Genomic DNA, 22802 nt, shown 5'->3' on the forward strand with positions numbered 1-22802 from the left:
GACCTGGGTTGGCGCCGAGGCAACCTCACATTACCCCGAATACACTGGGGGGCCCAGCTGAGCTTGGAGACCAACCCAGAGACCCACTGCTGTGTGGAGCCTTGAGCCAGAGGGTTCAGGACTGTTCATCACCTGAGCACAGTCACAGCCTGCCTCGCCCCTGGCCTTAGCCTCTGCAGGGGTGGAGGGACCGGGGCTGAACAGACACTGTCTGACCACTACTCACTCATGTGTTCTCTCTCCTCAGGTACAGAGCCAAAGACCATTTTGCCCAAGAAGGAAAAACTGAGGCTTCGCCATGAACGATGGCTACAGAGTAAGTTCATGTCCTTATCTTGTGAGTTAGCCACACTGGCCTCATCTCATTCAGACCCCTGTGCCACATGGCCGGACTGTTGGATGCTGGTCCTGTTCTTGTCATCACAGGCCCTGATGGGCTCCAGGAGGAGCTCACTGGGAAGCAGTAGAGGCAGCACTCAGTGGCTGGCTTCACTTGGCCACATAGAGGGAGTCAGCAGCAGGACAAACAACGTGAGGTAGTTTGTCCCCAGAGTGGGCGTAGGCCGGTGTGAGCCTCCTGCAGCCCCCTTCCTTCCTCTTGAAGAAAACCATCCTGAGAGCTGTTCTCTGTCCCTTTGGGTCCAGGGTCTGTTTGGGGCTCCATGACGAAAGCTTTAACTACAGAGGTGACATGCACATCTGTGACTCCACAGAGGTCAGGCCTGTCTGCAGATCTTTCCAGGTCTGCCTGAGGTTGGTTGGTGGTGTTTTGTGATGGTCTTCTACTGCCCAGGCTAGCGTAGCTCCCTGGGTAGCCAAGCCTGACCCTGAACTCCTGATCTCTATGCCCCTGTCCCGCAGCTGTAGGAATAAGGCAGCTCTCCTGGCATGGCTGAGGTTGGCTTTGGTCTTGGTCTCCAGTCAGGCATCTGGAGCAGATGGAGCAGCTCTCCCTCGCTCCCTTCCTGCCCATGGTAGTTTGTTTTTTCCATAGTGCTGATTATGTGCGACTTTTCCTAAGCACTTTCTTGTGTTTACTTGAAAATTGCATAGATTGCTTTGTAATTTTTTTTTTCTTAGCTGCTATCTTCTTAGTGTGATTCTGCCAACCTTGGGAGTTAATTTGGAACATTTTCATCTTTATGTTCTTGCATGTTTAAGTATGATTTACCTTATTTTTTTCTTGAAAACTGTAAATAAAAGGGTGTTTTTTGGAAGCAGTATTTATAGAAATTGGTCAGTTTTCTCAATGATTACTACTTTTATATTTTGTTACTTTTTGGATTTTTTTTTTTTAAAAAAGAAATTGGCTGCTCTCTTTACTTTCTCACAATTACTAGCAAGTGTGGTGTGTTCTCTGTGGGCAGGAAATGCCAAGGCTTCAGCTGTGAGACCTGACCAAGTCCGAGGTGCCGTTCTTTGGTGTGGAATTTTTTGTTTCTGGCGGTTGAATCGATTGAGTCAATTTTAATTGCTCATGTTTTCTTCTAAAACAGTCTAATCTCATCGTATCTCAGACATTATTAGCAATGATGTGTTGCTTCTTCCCTCCCTCCATCCCCTCCACCCCACCCTCCTCCAGGACTACGGACTGAACCTAGGGTCTTTCTCATGCTAGACAAGTGTTCTGCCACCGAGCTGCATCTCCAGCCCTGCTTCCTCATCAGAGACCTCTTTGTGTGCATGGGTGTTTGGCCCACATGCCTGCAGAGGTCAAAAGAAGGCATCAGGTCTCTTGCAACTGGAGTTATAACCAGTTGTGGGCCCCATGGTGGTTGCTGGGAACTGAACCCGGGTCCTCAGGAAGAGCTGTTGACCGCTGACTTTGTCTTGTTATTTTTATCTGTGTTTTGCTATTTCTGATTAGATTCCTTAAGAAGCTTCATCTCTCTAGTCCAAGAATCCTGGCTATGAAGTCCTAGTCCTGCTGTCTTCTCCTTGAACTGGTAGCTTCTGTCTGGCTCCCTGGCCGCCGAGTACAGCGTTAGCTGCGTCTTCAGTTAGCACTTACTGCTTTATCTCACAGCCATTCATCGGTTCATCCCTGTCCACCCATCAGCATCTTAGTGCGTTTCAAAGCAAGTTGGGGGCATTTGTATACTTCCCACAAATAGGTTGGCTAGCATTTAACTTGTCTGTGATCTTCTCTGTTCTCTTGTGAAGAGCGTGTGCCTAACGCAACAGTGACTTCTGACAGCTGCGTCTGCTACCTGACTATCCAGGGTGAGGTGCCATGGCCAGCGCGTCTGTGGTTGGGTTTGCAGTTATCTCCTGGGAGTGCACGCACACAGGCCGTGCTTGACCTTCCTGCAGTCTGTGCTGCTGGCGGCAATGGCCACCCCACAGCTGAGAGGCATCACACTCCTGTTCATCCTTGCTGCCCCATCCCCTGTTGATGGGTATCTGCTTTTCCATCTTGTCTGGGGTGAATAAGGCTGCGAGCATTTGTTCTAGTCTTTCTGTGGACATGTTTTTATTCCTCTTATGTAAATACTTAGGAATGGAATGTTAGGTCATAGGGCAGGTGTATGTTTAGTTTTATAAGCAACTGCCAGACATTCTTCTGAAGTAGTAGTTCATGTGCGCCCCTCCAGGAGCATGAGAGTTGTGGTGGCCACACAGTCATGCTCACCGGTGGTGTGTGTGTTTCCAGTCATGTATCTGGTGACATGGGCTAACATCTCATGGACGGCTGGTCTTTGTTCTGTGGAAGAGTTCTGTCATGTCTGTCCATCTCCTTTGTGGTTCATCTTCAGTGAGGTTCGGTTTTCTCAAGCTGCTCTGTTTTATTACTGAGCTTGGGGACTGAGTGTGCCGGGGACCTGCTGGCCCTGGTCTGCTGTGTGTGCTGGGGACCTGCTGGCCTTGGTGGTCTGCTGTGCTGTGCTGTGCTAAGAACCTGTTAACCCTGATCAGCTCTGTTCTGGGGACCTACTGGTCCTGGTCAGCTGTGTGTGTGTGCTGTATTCTGGCAGACTGTCTTGCACATTCATTTTCTTAACCTTTTTTTTTTTTGGACAGGGTTTCTCTGTAGCCTTGGCTGTCCTGGAGCTCACTCTGTAGACCAAGCTGGCTTTGAACTCAGAGATCTGCCTTCCTCTGCCTCCCAGGTGCCCAAATTAAAGGTGTGTGCCACCACTCCCCAGCCTTTTTTTTTTTTTTTAACTGCAAGAGTTTAATTGAAAAAAAAAAAAATCAAACCATATTTCTTTTTCCATATGGTTATAATGTGTTTTGTTTAAGAAAGCCTTGCCTAGGTTGAGATCTTTGAGTTTGAGGTCAGCCTGGACTACATAATAAGTTCCAGGACAGCCAGAGCTATATAGTAGACTTTGTCTCAAAAACAAACAAACAAAATCCCACAAAGAGCACCTCATCCGGAGTCACAAAGATGTTCCCTTCTGAAAGTGCCAGAGCGGCTAGTCCTTAGGTATGTCCACGTTGAGGTGGCGTCTGTCTGCTGTGAGTTGGTGGGTTGGCCTGCCGCAGTCGGGTGCAGACTGTTTTCCTCTTTGGATTGTCCCTTTGAAAGTCACGTGCTGTGCTGTGGCCTGGGATCTCAGTAGTTTCAGCAGGTGAACGGTCACACAAGGCCTCCTCTGCTCCTTGGTCTTCAGATGCTCTGGTATTTCTGGGTCTCAGCACGTGCATTTACTGTTACTGTTACCTTTTCATTTTCCTGAAGGACAACCACCAAAGCTTGGAGGGATTATGACTGGGGTCACACTGAGTCTGTAGGTCAGCTTCAGGAGGGTTTGCCACCAACACCGAATCAAGTCCAGGAACATGCTAAGTTTTCTTAATTTCCATCATCAGTGTTGGAGATGTTCTCTCTCTCTCTCTCTCTCTCTCTCTCTCTCTCTCTCTCTTTCTTTCTCTCTCTCTCTCTCGTGTGTGTGTGTGTGTGTGTGTGTGTGTGTGTGTGTGTGTGTGTGTGTGTGTGTGTGTTTTGTGTTTTGGACAAACTTCTCAAAGTTGTAAAAGTACAAGTGATTTTTTAAATAACAGCCTTACATCTGTGATCTCGCTAAGGTCATGACTTAGTCTGGTAGCTACCCTGGACTCTCTGGGAACTTGAACAGTATCTGTCATTGCTGTCACTGTGAGGAACTGTCCCAAGCTTTCCCTTTGCCCTGTCCCTTGCTCCTTTTTGCTCCACGCTGCCTATTGACTTAACCCTGCCGTGACAGATTCCCGAGGGATGGTCTCCCTCCCTGGGGCGGTGTGTTCTGAACATGATGGCCCTTGAAAGTCTGTGGACCGGTCAGGTGTGCTCCAGACTCCTTTCACACCACCCACAGCTCGCCTCGCCCCACACAGCGTCTCTACACTTGATGGTGGCCGTCTGATGTTTGGTAGCTCAGAAGCTGCGCCTCACGGATGTGATTCCTTCCCTGGATTCTGGCGGTGCTTCGGGGCTTTACCGTGTTTTGGCTTTTGGTGCTTCTCTACTTAGAGTCTCAAGTAATTCATCCTCCGGTGCAGGGAGCGAGGGCAGCGGCAGGTGTGGCCACTCCTCTGTCTTTGTCTGTACTCTGCTCTGGACTCCATTCCTGTTGATTTTGAGGGTTAGTAGACCTGCTTTCTGCTTTCCTGCTTGTTCTGTTGGAATAATGTTTTGTTCACACTGAGATTTTTATGTTTTGGAGACAGGGTCTTGAATATCCTGGACTGTCCTGGAAACCGTGAACTTCTTTTAATCCTCCTGTCTCTGACGTTTGAGGGGTTTGTTTTTGTTTTGTTTGTTTAAGAATAGGATTTCGCTTGCTTTCCCAGCTCAGCGTGGTTAAAGTCCTGTTGCACTGTGGGTTAGGGATTGAAGCTGGGCACATCTGCCTAGACCCCCACCACCCCCTCGCTGTTTCTTCCGCCTCTGTCGCTGCCTTCCTGGTAGCAGTGAGCTGCCGGATGGGAGTGCAGGAGACTGTGGTCGGCCCCATCTTGTTGAGCTCAGTAGAATGAGGTGTTTACTGTCTTAGATCTGTTTATGGCTTCATTGTAACTTTACCGTGAGTAGATAGTGAGTTTGACCACATCTCTGGCACATCCAGTGGCCAGGGTTTCCCCTTTTAGCGGGCACTGCCATGAGTCATGGTGGATTACAACAACCTCCAGACCCCAAACTACCCCTGCACGCCCTGGACTGCCCTGTTTGGGCATCTCTGGCCTGGAGTTGTCCTGTGTGTCTGGGCTTCATGTCTTCCTGAGCCTTGGTCTCCTTTCTCGGGGTCTGCCGGGTGCATGTGGGAGAGAGTGACCCCTAGAGCTGCCAGGGAAGTTCAGTCCCCAGACTTTGGCTCAGGGAAGAGGGGCTGGTCTTGATGAGGTGCTAAGTGAATTGTTTGCTCTGTTCCAGCTAGACTGGGAAAAAAAAATACCCACCAAATTGTCACTTTATAAATCCGCAGAGTCTCTTAGGCTGCATTGGGCAGAGGACTTGGATGGCTGTTTTTGCCTCGGGGTGAAGTGATGGACCCTGACGTATTGGACCTGCCTGGGGTGGTCCGTGTGGGCCTTTCTGAGCTGCCCTGTGAGGCATCTTCCCAGTGGCAGAGTTGCCTGTGCCTTGCCGAGGGGGAAGCTGCTGGTAGCCTCACCCCCTCTGGCAGGGTCACCACATTTGAAGTGTCATGTGATTTTGAAGAAAATCAAATGCCAAGGCTGTGCCCTGCAGTGAACTTTCTCTTACATTACTGCTGTGCACGCCACCTGGCCACCCACCCTGCTCCCCGTTGTTCCCCGAGGCTGTCAGTTCCTTCCCATGCGACCTTTCTCCCCATCTTGCATTCTCAGGGAGGTGCCACATGGTTCTAGGCTGCCCAGGAGAAAAGGGACATTGTGGCTTCTCAGTAAGTGGCCTATGGAAATAGAGCCCGGGGCCTGCATCTGCCCAGTCCCTGTGCCAGCCCCCACGTGTGTGTGTGTGTGTGTGTGTGTGTGTGTGTGTGTGCGCGCGCGCGCGCGCGCGCAGGCCCTGCACTGTGCCCCTTACACAGGAGGCGGTCTCCTCTGCTGCAGCTCCCAGCTCATCGCCAGCCCTGTAATTAAAGTGTGCCTCTGTGATTAAGAAGAGAAAAATAACTCAGTGCTGGCCCGCCCCCCAAGTCTTGAGGGGCGCAGAGCAGGTGACATCGGGGAGACAAAGAACACTTCTGCTCTGTGGGAACAAGCAGGCCCCAGGGTGCACGCCGCTTGGTGGGTGCCTTGGCATTGGTGGCCTCTGGGGGGCGGCTGGGGAATGGGTTTAATTGGCATGTACTCCTGTCTCCCCCCTCAGAAATCGAAGCCATAAAGCTGGCTGAGCAGAAGCTCAAGGAGGAGCGGAGGCGCAGGGCCACGGTGGTGGTGGGCGACCTGCACCCCCTGAGGGATGCCCTACCTGAGCTGCAGGAACTGGAGGCCGGCCGGCGGCAGCACACCAGAAGGTGAGCGAGCGAGCGTCCTGTGCTGGCCGTCTCTCAGAGAGCTGTGGTCAGCCCTGGATCCAGAGGGGAAGGGAGGGATGGATAGCTGTCAGTGGTGGCCCCCATCTCTGCAAGGTGAGTGAGTCAGCACACGTGGTCCAGGGAGCCTCGCCTGTGAATGTGGTGACGGTTGTGACAGGAGCGCCCGGATGTACCCTGCTGGCAGCCTGGCAGCCCACCACTGTGTGTCCCCTCGCGCCTTCTTCCCACTGGCCTCAGCTTCCAGCCTACGCACGCAGTCAGGCACAGGCCTCGTGGCCACTGCTGTGCAGCCACTGACCTTCCTGCTACCCTGCAGACAGCTCTGACATCCCGTTCTCAGTCCTTCCCCTGCCTCTGTTTCTCTCTCCCCCACCCCTACTGAGGATAAGTGTCTGTACCTGGGCACTCTGTGGGGAGACTCAGTGAGTGGGCATGGAACCCACACAGCCCTAAGTGTGTGGATCCTCTGTGTGCAGTGAAGGATGAAGAATGGGCACAGGACAAGGGGCTCTCCGAACGAAGGGCAGAGCTGCACCCCCGGGCAGGTGGGGGGCTTCAAGGGCACTCTGCTGTAATAGCTGCTGGACTTTCAGGGCTTGTCATTTCTGGGGTTTTTCCTGTTTTTTGTTTTATCATCATTATATTATATTATATTATATTATATTATATTATATTATATTATATTATATTATATTATATTATATTATATTATTATTTTCATCATCATATCTATCTATCTATCTATCTATCTATCTATCTATCTATCTATCTATCTATCGGATGTTGGTGATGAGGGTGAGACTCGGTCTCACTCTCCAGGCTGGTCTGTAACTCATGTAATTCAGACCAACCTTGAACTTAATGCAGTCCTCCTGCCTCAGCCCTCCAAGTGTAGATGTGAGCCACCACATGAGGCTTGTTACTTGTTTTTGTTGTTGTTGTTGTTGTTTTTGTTTTGCTTTCAAGACAAGGTTTCTCTGTGTAGTTTTGGTGCCTGTTCTGGATCTCGCTCTGTAGACCAGGCTGGCCTCGAACTCACAGAGATCCACCCAGCGAGGCTTGTTACTTGTTATTTTACCTTTTAAACAAATAATTCTTTCTCCTACTGAATTTTCATCTGAGGCTAAAGCAAAGGTTCCATGCACTTCATCTGTGATCCCTCACCCTTATCATGGGGCAGGTGGATGACATGCTATAGAGCCAGATGGCCAAGGGCTGGCTTCCCAAGATGGAACACCCACTCTGCTCAGGCCTGCTTCGGCGCTGACACAAGGTCAAGCCTCAACCGCTGAACAGAGCCAGTATGCAGATTCCATTCCTGGTTCTTAAGCAAAAAATGTGACCCCGGTCAAGGGTCCCTTCTCTCTTTATAGTTTCTCATCTGAAAAATGTGCTTGGGCTCCCCGATGGGGAGAGCTGCGTAAACAGCCTGCTCTACCAGCCCGGAGAGGAGTGTGTGGGGCTGTATGCCTGCTCAGGATCGCTTCAGTTGTGAGGAGAGAAGGTTCCCATCTTGTCCCAGCCCTGAATGCTGTTGCAAACGTACCTGGTGCACTTTGCCTCACATACTAAATGTAAAGCGGTAATCAGGGGATTGAGGAAACATCTCAGTCTATAAAGTCCCTGCTGTGCACTTTTGCTGGCCTGACTGCCTCTCCAACACCCATGTGAAAATCTGGACATGGCCTCTGTAACCCAGTGCCCCGTGGGTGGAGGCAGCAAGATTTCTGCAGCTCATTGGCCAGCCAGCCTAGCCAAATTGATGAGCTCCAAGTAAAATGAAGTTGAGCTATTAAGGAAGACGTCGGAGGTTGACCTCTGGCTTCCACATGTGCATGCACACACACACATCTGTACATACCTGTATAAACACACCTATGTGAACACACACCACAAAATGAAATAGTAATTTACAGGAGGAAACTTGACATGTGATCCTCCTGTTTCCTCAGGCTCCTCCTGGTTGTGAGCTTTTCAGACTGAGGCAAGCATTTTTGGGGAGCTGGGGGGTCATGATTTGAGACAGGGTTTCTCTGTGTATCCCTGGCTGTCCTGGAACTCACTGTAGACCAGGCTGGCCTCTAACTAAGAGATCCACCTGCCTCTGCCTCCTGAATTCTGGGATTAAAGGTGTACACTACCACCACCCAGCAAGTTGAGCATTCTTCACACCATCCCCCATTAAAGTATGCCCCATGTTTTCTTGAGAGTAGAGAAGACCTGGGGTGCTAGGAGGAAGCTCATGCAGATTGCAGCCATCTTCATGACATCATCGAGCCACACACTGCTAGCCTAACTCATCACTAACCATGAAGTGGAGGTGTGTTTCTCAGGATTCTCATTGTGCTGGGCTTTGACCCCTTCCACGTTGTGCCTTTGGAAAGGAACTGGCCACACTGGGCCCAGCGTGGGGAGCTATGCTCCCTCTCCTTAGGGACAGGGTCTGCAGAGTCGTGGGTTCTGCTGAAGAGGGAGCTTTGCTTCTTCCCTGAGTATTTACCCATCGTTGGTTTATGTTCTATAGACTCATGAGTGTTTACTTTATGCTTTGGGCTATCATCCAATACTACTTCATTTATTGCTGCAATTGTTCCAGCAATGGCCACCGGCATTTCTTAAAGCGGCTCCCAGATGGCTCAGCTCTGCCCATCTGTGGGGCGGGTGTGTCTGAGCGCTTCCTTACCTCCTGATGTTAGATGCTGGGAGCTCACCTGGGGCATCTTCTGCCTGGACCTGGTACCAGGTGATTCTCCAAGGAGCTTGGTCCCTTGCCTTGGAGAATGATGCCAGGATCTGAGGCTGGAGTGCAGGTCACTCCAGAGTCTTACTTATAACAGAGTAGATGCTCCAGTCCGCGTGCCAGCCTGAGAATATGTACTCAGAGTTAGGAGAACCACAAGACTGTCCTCTCTCTGGCAACTGCAGGTGTACATTCCACTTTGGTAATTCTACAAGGGTTCAGTGGTCTCAGAAAGAGCTGGTATAAAAAGGTCATGGTTTGTACAGTAAAGGGAAGAGACAGACAGCAGAGCATGGGGAGTCCCAGAGGCAGAGCTGAAGTCAGGATGGGAGGCTCACCCAGCACCAAGGCCTGGGCTTGTGCACTGTGGACTGCAGCTGGGCATGCTCACTATGCCAGTAACTCTGCCTTTGGCCACTCTTCTCCATACCTGCCCCTGCCAGCCCCTTGGCCACCTAATGCCTACCTGGCCTTTGGGGTTTCAGGCCCCACGCATGGCTTTACTTTGTTAAACTGGCCTTGTTCAGGGCAGTGCTCTTCACTATGGGAAGGAAGGTGCTATGTCTAGATGACCACACTTTCTGCCCACCACAGTCACATCCTCATGTTGTAGGCTCAAAGGGACTTTATGTGGGACAATCCTGTGACCCTCTCCCATATCACCATGACCTGGTCTGCAAGTCCATGGTGTGGCCTAGTACTATTGTGTAACAGAATGGCCTAAGGGTCTTCTTCACAATACCCTCCAGGTGTCCCTGTAGTGGCTGCTGTCTCACTGGAGCTGGGCCGGGGGGTCTGCAGGATTCCTGAGGTAGACTGCAGACCATGCTGTCACCAGCCAGCCTGCTTATGAGAGATCAAATTCTCTAGAACAGGCTGCCTGTGGTGGCGCACACCTTTAATCCCAGCACTTGAGAGGCAGAGACAGGCTGATCCATGAGTTTGAAGCCAGCCTGGTCTACAGAGGAAGTTTCAGAACAGCCAGGGCTACACAGAGAACCCATGTCTTAAAAAAAACAAAAAACAATGAAAAGAAAGGAAATCTCTTATGAAAGGTCTTATGCTTTTTCTACACATGGCCCCTTTACACCTGAGAAGGTTTTTTGTTTTTGGTTTCTTTTTTTTTTTTTTTGAGACAGGGTCTCACTATATAGCTCTGGCTGGCCTCGAACTCACTATGTAGACTAGGCTGGCCTCGAACTCACAGAAATCTGCCAGCCTCTGCCTCCTAAGTGCTGGGATTAAATGTATGTGCCACTATGCCTGGCTCCTGGGAAGGTTTTATATGCCTCCAAGTACATAGGTTTATAAGGTAGCTGTACACATCAACCACTGACAGAATAAATCATAAATAAGAAATTCATTTTAAAACAATCTTGTGGGATACATATAATTTTACCTTTATTAAAGATGAAAGCACCAGGTGGCGGTGGCGCACTCCATTAATCCCAGCACTCTGGAGGCAGAGCCAGGTGGATCTCTCTGAGTTCAAGGCCAGCCTGGTCTACAGAGTGAGAGCCAGGACAGGCACCAAAACTACACGGAGAAACCCTGTCTTGAAAAACAAAAACAAAACAAAACAAAAGGTGAAAAGCATATTTGTATACTGATTCGATGAATGTGGTTGTTTAACATAAAGAATCCAATCTCGGGCAGGCTGAAGAGATGGTTCAGTGATGGGGCTGGAGAGATGGCTCAGAGGTTAAGAGCACCGACTGCTCTTCCAGAGGTTCTGAGTTCAATTCCCAGCGCCCACATGGTGGCTCACTACCATCTGTAATGAGATCTGGTGCCCTCTTCTGGCCTGCAGTCATACATACTGTATACATAGTAAATAAATCTTTAAAAAAAAAGAGAGAGATGGTTCAGTGATTAAGAGTGCTTGTTGCTTTTGCAGAGGGCCCTGGTTCAGTTCCTAGCACCCACGCTGAGTGGCTCACAGCCACCTGTAACTCCAGCTCCACGGGATCTGACGCCCTCTTCTGGCCTCCAGGGGCACCTGCACTCATGACATTCACTCACAGACATATACATGTACACATAAGTAAAAATAAAAACAAATCTTTAAAAAAAATAAATAAATCCTGACTGTACATCTGATACTTAGGGATGTAGAGTATCTTTAGTATTTTTCAGAGTTGATCAACATTTTTGTTTTATATCGTAAGTGCTGAGAATGATATCTCACATAGTAAACATATGGCGAAAGTATGTATAGGACTCTTTCAGAAATTGCTGGAAATTATGTTCTAACCTCAAACAAAATTTCATTTAATGTTTTGTTTATTTATTTATCCATCCATCCATCTCTGTCTGTCTATATCCATCCATCCATCCATTCATCCATTATGAAACTCAAGTCAGCAACTCGAACAGCAATTTTTTCCCTTTTCTTTATCTATCTATCTATCTATCTATCTATCTATCTATCTATCTATCTATCTATCTATCTTACATCCTGGTAACAGTTTCCCCTCCCAGGGCCTCTCCAAACCACTCTCTCTGTTTCTGTTTAGCAACAGGCAGGTCTCCTGAGTATCAATAAAGCATGGCATATCAAGTTACAGTAAGACTAAGGACCTCCCCATGTAACAGTCTTGAATCCCAGCTGAGGAGGGCAGTGCTGGTTGGCACTGCGTCCTAGGTACGTTCAGGACCAAGGCTGAAGTAAAGGTGCACGATGCAGCTCAGGCAGACTGCCAGAAACACTCTGGATTCATTTTGCATTTGGTTTTGAATCTATTTTTGGCTGTTGTATGTTTGGAAATCTACTAGTTTTAAATTTTCCAGTTATGAAACACCATATGGGGCTGTGCTCTAGGAAGTCCACCGTCTGCCCGTGGAAGAACTTCACAGGGTTAGTTAGGCTGTGTTCTTGTTTCCAGTGTCTTGAGTTCAGGATCTCTCCGTGCCCATGCACAGAGTTCTGTGAGACCTGGGCTGCTGCCACCATCCTCAGAGAAGCTCTGGCCTGCATTTAGGGTGACTTTCCCATCATACAGCCAGTGGGGTGAGGGAGCTGCCTAGCTAGGTCACCTGAGGCAGTGTTCCTCTCCAGACTGGCCTGGGGGCCTTGGCCACCACTGCTTAGGTACTTCTTCTCATTCCATGGTGCATTCTGGGGCCTCTGGAAGGGCTGAGCAAACAGGCATGAGGTCAACATCTTCACAGACTGGGGAAGGGAAAGGGTTGTCTGCACCCTGACATTCCTTACTTGGGGGACCAGAAACCAGGATGCGAGAATGCACTGAGACGACCAAAGTCGTTCATTCATATTTGAAAAGGAACATGAATAGGAGATCAGGCCTCCTGCTCAGGATTCTAAATTAGGTGTTGGTCCAGAACATGGTGCTCTCCGTCCTTCCCTGGCTGCCTCCCGCTCAGGGCTTCACTCTTTCAGCATGGCCTCGCTGAAACCATCTTGTCAGGTGGTGTGAGCTCTGGGATCTTCCTCTCCCCTCCCAGGTCCCTTGCTGGTGGGTGGGCATGCTTCTGCTGCCCTCCCAAAGACTGAATCAGTTCCTGGTAATCTGCAGGAATGCTGCCTGGCACCGAACCCCGGGCTCTCAAACTTACCCACCATGTCAGACCCAGTGTGGTAGCTTGGAAGGCCCTGAGAATCTTCTCAGATGACCCTTGTCTGGGGGTTGGCAGGCAAGACCCTCTTGGCCCAGAAGGCCCCTCAGTGAACTTTGACATCTGTAGGGCAGACATGAGGTTTGTTTCTGACTCCTCAGGTCACATTGGAAGGCAGTTGCCACAGACCTCTATCAGCAGAGCCCTGTCTTCTCTCATCAGAAGGGAGGGGACAGATGTCAGGCGTTTGTGTCTTGTCAGGAGTGCTATGTTTTTAGAGTTAGTGAAGTAAAGAGTCCGGGCAGGCTGTCGTCTAGAAGGCTTTTCCACTCAGGTTGGGCAAGTGGCAGACTCGGGGTCCAAATGTGATGTGTTTTCCTGGGGTGATAGTCCTTTCTGTATCCCATGGGAACCTTAGGGAGTAAGACAAGACCCTAGATACTGTGATTGTCAACTCCAGATATGGTAGCCAGGCAACGTGACTCATCTAGATCTAATCTCCACAGCCAGCGTCCAGTGTGGAAATCATGAACTCCTGGTGGTGTAGACACCAGGGGCAGCACAGAGACAATTTTTTGTTTGTTTGTTTATTTTTCGAGACAGGGTTTCTCTGTGTAGCTTTTGCGCCTTTCCTGGAACTCACTCTGTAGCCCAGGCTGACCTCGAACTCGCAGAGATCCGCCTGCCTCTGCCTCCCGAGTGCTGGGATTAAAGGCGTGCGCCACCCCGCCCGGCTTGAGACAAATTTTCTAGTGAGATGTGGTGTCGGACTGACTTGGATTCTCTGTGTCCACAGCAGGGCGAGCAGCAAGCCCAGGCCAGTGGAGCTTAGCCGGATGAGCGCAGCCCAGCGACAGCAGCTCCTGTGAGTCCAGCCCTGCCCACCAGGGCCACCAGAGCCTTCTCCCCGATCTCCTCCTCTACAACCCCGCCACCCTACCCCACCCCAAGCCTCCCACCCTCTCCTCTGTCCTGGTTTGGCCTCTGACTCCAGATGGGAGACAGTTTTGGGGACCGAGAACTTTGTGTCCTGTAGTTAGGCCTCGGGCGCCTGTCTGGAGTACTTCCAGGGAGTGGTGACAGCTTCTGGTATGTGGAACTTAGTTTTCCCTGGGCCTCTGGGATGGTGGCTGGGGCATGTGTTTACCATGGGTTAGACACACATATCCCCCACACCTTGTCCCTAAATTAGCAGGATTGTCCTGTTGGTGACTGACATTGTTCTAAGATGTGAGCTTGGCCATGGGATTCTTGGCTCCGATTTTTTTAACCTCTGCAGACTTGGCTGCAGTGGTGTGCTGGCTTTGGGGGACTCTGAGGCAGTCTGAATCTCACACCCACACATCGATTTTGTTGTTGTTGTTGCTTATTTGTTTTGTTTTTGTTTCCAGAATGATGTTTTTTCTTGTTTATATAGAACCTCTGTTATTTAGTGGTGTTGAGTGTTCTGTCAGTCTCAGAGTATAGGTTAAAGTCTTTTAAAGATTACTCTTGGTTTGGGAAATTTGTATTGAATTTTACAGCCTCACCCCTCTTGGGAATTGTACCCAGAGCCTCGTACATACTGAGCGCTACTGCTGAGATACATCCTGTTTCCCGTGTTTGTTTGTTTGTTTTTTTGGGGGGGTTGTTTTGTTTGTTTGTTTTCATTTTTTGAGACAGGTTTTTTTTTTTTTTTTTTTTTTTTCCCGAGACAGGGTTTCTCTGTGTAGCTTTGCGCCTTTCCTGGGACTCACTTGGTAGTCCAGGCTGGCCTTGAACTCACAGAGATCCGCCTGGCTCTGCCTCCTGAGTGCTGGGATTAAAGGCTTGCGCCACCAAGCCCGGCTGAGACAGGGTTTTTCTCTGTGTAGCCTTGGCTATTCTGGAACTCACTCTGTAGACCAGGCTGGCCTCAGACTCACAGAGATCCCCTTGGCTCTGCTTCCCGAGTGCTGGGATTAAAGGCGTGTGCTACCGCCGCCCGGTTCTTGTTTTTGACGTAGGTTCTTCCTAAGTTACCCAGGCTAGTCTTGAACTTGCTCTCTCTTGCAGTTGCTATCTATCCTCTTGTGTCAGCCTTCCGAGCAGCTAGAATTCCAGAGCCCGGCGGTAGGGCCCCTGCTAGCCCCGTTCCTGTCCTGTGGACTGACTCCCAGTTCTCAGCCTCAGAGCGCCATTTCAGGCGCCCTCGTCTCTTCCACAACTCTTCATCTATCTTCACTCGACTCTTTGGGGCGTGTGTGTGTCGTTCTTGTTTCCCTCTCTCATGAACATACGTCTTTCTCAACAGCTCTGCCTGAAGGCAGCTAGTATAGACAGCCCCTGCCAGGCAGCATCCGTCTGCCTGTCTGCTCCAGGCAGCATCCGTCTGTCTGTCTGCTCTCTGCAGTCGCTCTTCCCCGTGCCTCTGCTGTAGGCTAGCCTGGACCAGCTAGCCTGGACCCAGGCAGCTCCCTCTGCACCATGGCTGGGACGAGCAGCAGCTCTGCCTGCCAGGATGGGCCCCATCCCTGCAGCTTCTTCTGTTGCCGCACTCCAGCATCCTCTCCATCCGTCTTAGTCACCCTGCTAGTGTGGTGAAGAGACACCATGACCAAGGCAGCTCGCCGTAAAAGGAAGTGTCTAGTTGGGGGCTTGCTTACAGTTTTAGAGGCTTAGCCCACCGTCATCAAGGTGCGGAGCAGACGGGCACGGTGCTGGGGCACCAGCCGAGAGCTTTACCTCTTGATCCACAGGCAGCAGGTAGAGGAAAAGAGAGACTGAGCCTGCCGTGGGTTTTTGAAACCTCAAAGCCCACCCCCAGTGACATGCCTCCTCCAGCAAGGCCACACCTAATCTCTCCCAGGTAGTTCCACTAAGTTCCACTTTCCCAGATTATTCCACCAGAAATTCAGACGTGAACCTGTGGGGCCATTTTCAATCAAACCACCACACCTTGTCTGTTGACGGACATTGCATTCAGAAGCAGCACAGGCTGGTGTCTCCAGGCCCTACTGAAGGAGGCCATGCTGGGAAAGAGGGGAGAGAGAGGATGGGGGGACCTGACAGCCAAGGCTCTTGCACGTCTGAGAGATCAGGATCACTAAGGAGCCTAGGCCCGGGAGCTGCCTGTGTCCATAGCTGTCTCTGTCCCGCCGCACAGAGCTCTCTGTGCGCATCTATTTTGGGCTATTTGGGGGGAAAGGCACCTCTTATATAAGGCTGTCTTCAGGGCCTGTGAGCTGCCACTGCTCCCTGTTTGTCAGCCTCTGCCTTGGCAGCAGCCCTTAGCAAATCCCTCTTAGACCTACCGGGAGGGTGACCCCACCCGTGGGTGATGCTCACTCAGCAGCCCGTGTGCCCTTGCCTCTGGAGGCCCTGGCACTGGACTTAGGCTTACTCTAGGCCCCTGCTGTCTGCTCAAGCCTTAGGCCTGGGCCTGTCGTGTGCATCCTGGGGCTTCTTGTTTTCTTCCCCTGGCTGACTTCTGCTTTCCGTTCTTTCAGTGAGGAAGAAAGGACCCGGTTTCGGGAGCTGCTGGCCAGCCCATCCTACAGAGCCAGTCCCCTGCTGGCCATCGGGCGGCAGCTGGCCCGCCAGATGCAGCTGGAAGGTGGCGAACAGCTCTGACCAGGACAGTGTGTGCTGTGAGATTCAGAGGACTCACATGTGGGTAGAGGTGCCAGCCGCTCTTGAACCTGTACCTGCGTGGCCGCCTAACCAGTCTTGAGACCTAGGGAGGGGGAAGGAAGAGCTGCTGAGGACAAATAAAGTGACTTATGGACCGTGGCTTCCGTGGCCTGGAGCCCTTCGGTGGCTTCCCTTCCCACTTGGAGCCCGCTGCTCCTGCATTTCCAAGGCTGAGCCGACCCTGGGACAGCTGTCCTGGTCCTCTGCAGAACAAACCCAGGGTCCCCAGCTAGGGGGGCAGAGTTAGAGTGGTCGGTCCTGTGAGGATTTGCAGGGGCTGCACCAGTGTGAAACTGGGGAACCTGTCAAGTAGCTCCATCCCCGAGACCTCGGCACGCCTCCCCAGCTCTGTTTGGGATCCTGGTCACAGCAGAGCACCCCCAGCTGGCCACCTTGCCCCTCACATCATCCGCCTTCATCCCGGCCACACCTTCTTGTGGCTTTGGCCTCTCTCAGCCCAGGCTCCTTGCTGCCGTTTACTGCTGTGACCAGGGAGGCAGGTGGTCCTGCCCGGAGGTAGACCAGGCCTAGCTCCGTTATCACCTGGCTGGGTGGGAAAGTGGACTTGTGTCAGGCATCAGTGGGTTCTTAGGATGTGAAAGGGGGGCACAGCACCCACAGGTCCCGTCACCCAACTGACCCATGTCCCAGCTTACATCTGGGGGGTGCTGATGTGACTCCTCACACCCCCCCAGGTGGTCCCTAGCCTTTTACAGGGGGACCCACATGTTCAGGCCCCACCCTCATAGGAGTTCCCAGCTCCCATGAGGGGGGTCGGCAGCAGTGGAGCCTGGGCCCTTTGCCTGGGCAGAACAGATGAGGCCCCAGTCCTGGTGTAGAATCATAGGTCACTTGGTGAATGGAAGTAGATAAGAGTGAATAGGCCTAAGCTGGGTGTGGCAGAGGCAGGCAGATTTCTGAGTTCAAGGTCAGCCTGGTTTGCAGAGCAAGTTCTAGACAGCCAGGGCTACGCAGAGAAGCCTTGTCTCAAAAAACCAAATCAGTAAATAAATTTAAACAAAAAGTGACCAGGCCTGGACACAGACTCAAGTTCCTTTCATCAGAGGCCATTTCAGCCATCTACTGAGACACTGGGGCTGCCTTGCTGGGGGAAATAGGTTCTCATTAAGAGAAACCGTGTGTGCCTAAACCCGCCTGTGGTGCGAGTGCCGTCCAGTGTGGCTGGTACGACTTAGAAGGTCTCCCGTCTTCATCACGCTCTCTGCACTGAGGTTTCTGTGCTGCGACTTGAAATGACTCCAGTCTTGCCATGGCTAGCCCCTTTTCATGTTGCCTGCCGCAGAACCTAGGACCACCCTCCAGGGTCCTACTCGGGAGAGCCTTCCACAGACCAGCATCCTGTACAGGGCAGTTGCAGCAGGTCAGAGCCAGCCCAGCAGAGGACACTTACGTGGACTGAGCAGGAGAGGAGTCAGGCGGGCATCCCTGGGCATCCCTGCCTCAGAATCGCTGCAGAAAAGTGGCCTGAGATGAGCGTGTGTAAGAGCAGAGCTGCACTCTGCTGGCCAGAGGCTAGACCCCATGGGCACTCGGGGGTCTATGGGCTGTGAGTGCCCTGTTTCACTTCAGACAAAGCATGGTCATATGGATGGACACAGGAGGCAGATCCCAAGAAAGCAGTTCTCTGCGTGGATGATGGGAGTTTGCTGTTTGTTTTTTTTTTATTTCCTGATCTTTATAGAATGAGTTACATGGCAATACATTTCTGTGAAAACGTACAGTTCCCTGGCTTTTGTGCCGATTTGAAAGTTACATAGTGGAGGAAATGACCCTGGGGCACAGCAGTGCCTTGGTCCTTCCCTCCCTGAGGTGGAGCCTGGCTTTTCCAGCCACAGTCTGCTCAGGATACGCTGGGCGAGGTGGTCGGACAGTGGGAACAGGAGACAGCAGGAGGCAGCCCTGGTACAAGCACATGGTGGCACACACGTGATGCACAGACAGACATGCAAGCAAAACACCCCTCCACATAAAATGAAAATACATGTTTAAAAAAGAAATGAGGTAGGTAGTCTCAGGGCCAGGGCTCAGGCCAGACACAAGAGAGACTTCAAAGAGGATGTGGAGGCCGGCCTGGGCCTGCTATCGCCACAGCCAGCTGGCTCTACAACATCCTGGAAGCACACGCTGATAGTGCTCCCTGGAAACAGGCCATGGGGGTGTCTGAGAACCGGGAGGCTGGGGCCCTCCCTGCCCACAGCCGCCAGGCCGTGCGTGTTCAGAAGCCACATATAGACAAGGCCTGGGCAGCAGCCAGCTCTTCCCAGTGTCTCAGGGTGATGTTATCGCCGTTCAGGGGAACATTCCAGAAGAAACATGCCTGGTGTTTATTCAACACTTGGCTTCTAGGCAGCACAGAAGCCTGTGGGGTGTCGGCCCGGGCTGCCGCACAGCCTGGGAGTCACGAATATGCCTGTGTCTCACACATCCCAGCACCCTCTGTTCAGGTCAAACCTCCTGGAGTCTCGTCCTTCACCTAACATAACCGAAGGAGGTCTAGGTTGCCGTGGCCCAAGCCGCAGAAAAGGGGGGCTCTTGAGCAGAGGGAGGCTGTGGGCAGTTTGAAAGGTGAAGCGCCCGCCACCCATTTATTCCATCATTCATTCATCTAATGACAGGGCACATAAAGTGCCCTCTACCCACTGTCCATGGCTTCCAGCCCGTGGGAAAAGAAACAGCTAGTATGGAACAAAGGGCACACTGTATAGGTGTGTGCACAGCGTGCAGCAGATGGGGCCCTGGCCTCAGCTGCACCCTCAGGCTGCCAGGTCACTCCCCCAGGCCCCTGGCTCTCCAGCATCAGGGTCACCTCACCTCCCAACCCAGTGGGGTTCCACAGACTGCTCAGGAAATGCTAAAACCCAAGTGCCAGATGCCAAGACCAGTGTCCTCTTCTGAGAAACTTGGTACTCCCGAAAGAGTCAAGAGTGGGCAAATTTGGAAATGGAGTCATTGCAGATGTAGCTGGGTATATGGAATCATGGGGGACACACCTGTGATCCCAACGCTCGGTAGGTAGGCTGAGGCAGGGGGTTTGCCACAAGTTTGAGGCCACCCTGGGCTACACATCAAGACCCTGTCTCAACAACAACTATAGTGTGCTTGGTGCCTCTGGAGTTCAGAAGAGGGTGTCAGATCCCCTGGAACTAGAGTTAATGGATGGTTGGGAGCTGCCCTGTGGGTGCTGGGAATTGAACGGGTCCTCTGTAAGATCAGCCAGTGCTCCTCACCACTGAGCCCTCTCTTCAGCCCCCACCTACCTTATTTTAAGTAGAGCCCCAGTTCAGAGTGTTTTTCTTCCAAATCTAATGTGGGCTAGAACAGCTAAGGCCATCTTAGTATGGATTCAATCCGCCTCAGGATTAAGAATGCTACAACATTGAAAGTTAACCATTTCTAGTAAACCATTTTTAAAAAATTGACAATTGGGCTGGGCGGCGCACGCCTTTAATCCCAGCACTTGGGAGGCAGAGGCAGGCAGATCTCTGTGAGTTCGAGGCCAGCCTGGGCTACCAAGTGAGTTCCAGGAAAGGTGCAAAGCTACACAGAGAACCCTGTCTCAAAAAACAAGAAAAAAAAAAAATTGACAATTGTATTTCCGAATCTAAATTTTTCTTCATAGTCTCACAGACTCAGAGGCCAAGGAGTGTCTGCCATGCCTGTGGCGTACAAATGGCCTCCTTGTCCCTGTAGTCCAGACTATCTGAAAGAGAAGGCCACATCAGGGGGAAACTGAGGTCTGTGGGGAGAGCCTCCCTCCTGACCCACCCAGCCTGAGTGCTGAGCCCCCTGCCTCTCGGCCAGGGGCTGCCCTCTCCTTCAGCTCTCCAGCTCCTTACCTGACCTGATACCTACGCTTCAGGTGTGTGTGAGGCACGAGCAGCAGAACCCTCGATGCCACGGGGACAGCCCTGGCCCTCAGGCAGCCCGGGCAGACCGTCCTCTGCAGCAGTCCAGCCTACTGCGGGGTCAGAGGTCGGACAGCTCCACACGCAGGTGCAGTCACACCACACGCGGGGTCCACATGTGCAGGCTCACACCGTACCCACCCTGGGTACACACTGGCAGGTACAGAGACTCAAGCATGCAGGCTGCAGGAGACATCTGTGTCGGCGTCTGAAGCTGTCTTAGGACCTTGTTCTAGTCTAGTGGCGAGGAGGTTACCAGTCATTGTCCTCTTTGAAGACAGTGACGGATGAGTGTGCATGGGAAGCTGGTGAATGAATGGGGAGCACCGGGGGCCCCTGTTCTTCTCTAGTCTCAGTCTAGAGACAGGCTACTGCCTGGAGGTGGTGCGGACCCTGTCCCCAGTTACGACAGCCGAGGACGGGGTGAGTAACACATGTCTAGGCTCCCTTGGGTGTTTTGGAGCAGTACCCAACTTGGAGGCCTTGGGTTGAGTCATTGGATTCACTTGCCACGTATGTCTCATGCTGGGACCCCGAGTCCCCTGTCCTCCCCCAGGAAGTGGCTGTATGCTGTGTGATAACAGGGTTCTCAGAACAAGGACACCTCGGGGGAGGTTCCTGAGTGAAGTTGCTGGCCAGCAGAGCCCCCCCCCCCCACACACACACCCGGTAGTCCTTACTGCTAGTATTCTTGGCTTCCGGTTTCCCGTAGCTTGGGCCTGTAGGAAGGAGCAGCTTCCATCTTCCCTTTGGAGTGGATCCGCACATGCCCTGTAGTTCAGCCAGCAGCTCCTCTACTTCCTGCCTGTCCTCAGGGCCTGCTGCTCCTCCTCTGCAGAGTCCCCTCTAAATTCTGTCCCATTCATTCCACTATCTGCCTGGCCTCACCTGTGGACAGCCCTGCTCCGTCTTTTCTGGGCGTGAACAAGCCCTTCAGGAAGCGGGAAGAACACAGAGCATTCTGGGAGATACAGAGGGAATCTTGAAGGGGGAGGCTGAGTAGCTGCCCTGAGACTCCAGTCAGGAGGGCAGGTGGTTGACCAGAGCCTGGGCCCTGTGCTCTTCTTTCCAGAAATCAGGCACACACCCTAGGCTGCCTAGGGACAGGACACTGGCCCGTGGTATTTGAATTGCAGAGAGACTGAGATGTCGTCCATTCAGGAATTGCAAGGAAGCACGAGATGCCATTGGTCAGCTACCAGCCTTTGGTACCAACTGCTTGAAACCCACACATAAATCTGGTGCCCCAAGTGCAGTGTGGTCTCCTGTCAATGAGAAATTTGGAGGGTTGCCCACTGTCGCCCACAGGCCGAGATGTCAGCTCCATGCATGGCATGCTAAGGCAGATGCAAAAGCCCCAGCGATCATATTCACATTCTTCCTAGGCAGGCAGGAACCCGGCAGAGGGAAAATGGTAAGGGGAACAAGAAACGTTACACTGTTCCTTTGCAATGGCTTTCCCAGAGATCGACCCGTTCTGCACTGGCCAAGGCTGGCCTACATATGCTTCCCAGATTGGGGGAGGCTAACTGGGAGAGCCACGAAGAAGGAAGTCCTACCCACAGAGACCACCCTGCCCTCTGCTTTGGGGAGAAGGTACCCAGCCTACCCTATGCCTTGTCCTTGGCCACAGACAGCCAGGAGACCGTGGGCCTGGTCCTGCCGGTGCTCAGGGGACCCTATAATCATCATCCCGGAGGGAAGTCACATTCTAGACACCAGGAAGGGACTGTTCCCTTGAGCCAAGGGCACTGATGGTCACCAACCCATAACTCAGAAGACAGACACTGGCCAGGTCCATGTCCACAACAGGAACCTGGTTTTCCTGACTTGTGGGTTTTAAACAGCCTTCAGGGGCACCCCACCTGACGCCTGTGCTTGCTGACGTCATGGGAAATGAGGGGGTGGGGTGAAAGATGCCTCAGGTACAGTGTGGTAGAGTCAGGTGGAAGAAGAAACCCTAGTTGGGAGTGGGGAGCTCAGGGGACTCTGGCTAGGGGGTGAGGTCAGGGCCCCAGGGTACCTGATCTTGACTAACGAGGCCTACATCCTATACTTCCCAACCCATCTGGTGGTCAGGAGGTCCGAACTACAGCCCCAAGTCTTACTTGGTGGTCACAACCCATCTGAGTGTGGGACACCCTCAGAAGCCGTCCACACCCACTGTCCTTGCACAGTCTCTGGTCTGACTTAGCTCTAGTGAGGGAGGTGGTCCCTGGTGAGACGTGTTTCACATCTGCTGAGCTCACAGACCGGCTGGGCAAAGTGGGCAGGAAGTGTCCAGCAGGAATAGTGGCTGTCACTGGGCCGTCCTAGAAGCTGTGGGGAGAATGCCCGTCTGTCTGTGGAACTCTGTCCCCTCATGCCCCAGACTGAAGGGCAGACGTCCAAAGGCAAGTTGTTCTTGTGACAAGAGAGACTAGCTGAAAGTAGCCGGAGCCAAGGGCCACACAGCAGACACCG

The 22802-nt window shown here is 52.0% G+C and overlaps 1 protein-coding gene across 2 annotated transcripts in view; it reads left to right on the forward strand.

The window, feature by feature from the left end:
* Fam207a (family with sequence similarity 207 member A) overlaps positions 1 to 16512 on the forward strand; it is a 31561-nt gene extending 15049 nt beyond the window's left edge. The window contains exons 3-6 of one of the 2 annotated variants that reach the window (XM_028874318.2): positions 248 to 316; positions 6278 to 6425; positions 13562 to 13627; positions 16230 to 16512. In XM_028874318.2, the coding sequence (XP_028730151.1) occupies positions 248 to 316; positions 6278 to 6425; positions 13562 to 13627; positions 16230 to 16353 (407 nt within the window). In that variant the 3' untranslated portion in view covers positions 16354 to 16512. Of the gene's footprint in view, positions 1 to 247; positions 317 to 6277; positions 6426 to 13558; positions 13628 to 16229 lie in introns of both variants that reach the window. The other variant, XM_028874317.2, reaches the window with a different exon arrangement.
* Positions 16513 to 22802: the final 6290 nt, after the last annotated feature.

Source organism: Peromyscus leucopus, chromosome 16_21, assembly GCF_004664715.2.
Source record: "Peromyscus leucopus breed LL Stock chromosome 16_21, UCI_PerLeu_2.1, whole genome shotgun sequence".
In the NCBI taxonomy this organism is placed as follows: domain Eukaryota; kingdom Metazoa; phylum Chordata; class Mammalia; order Rodentia; family Cricetidae; genus Peromyscus; species Peromyscus leucopus.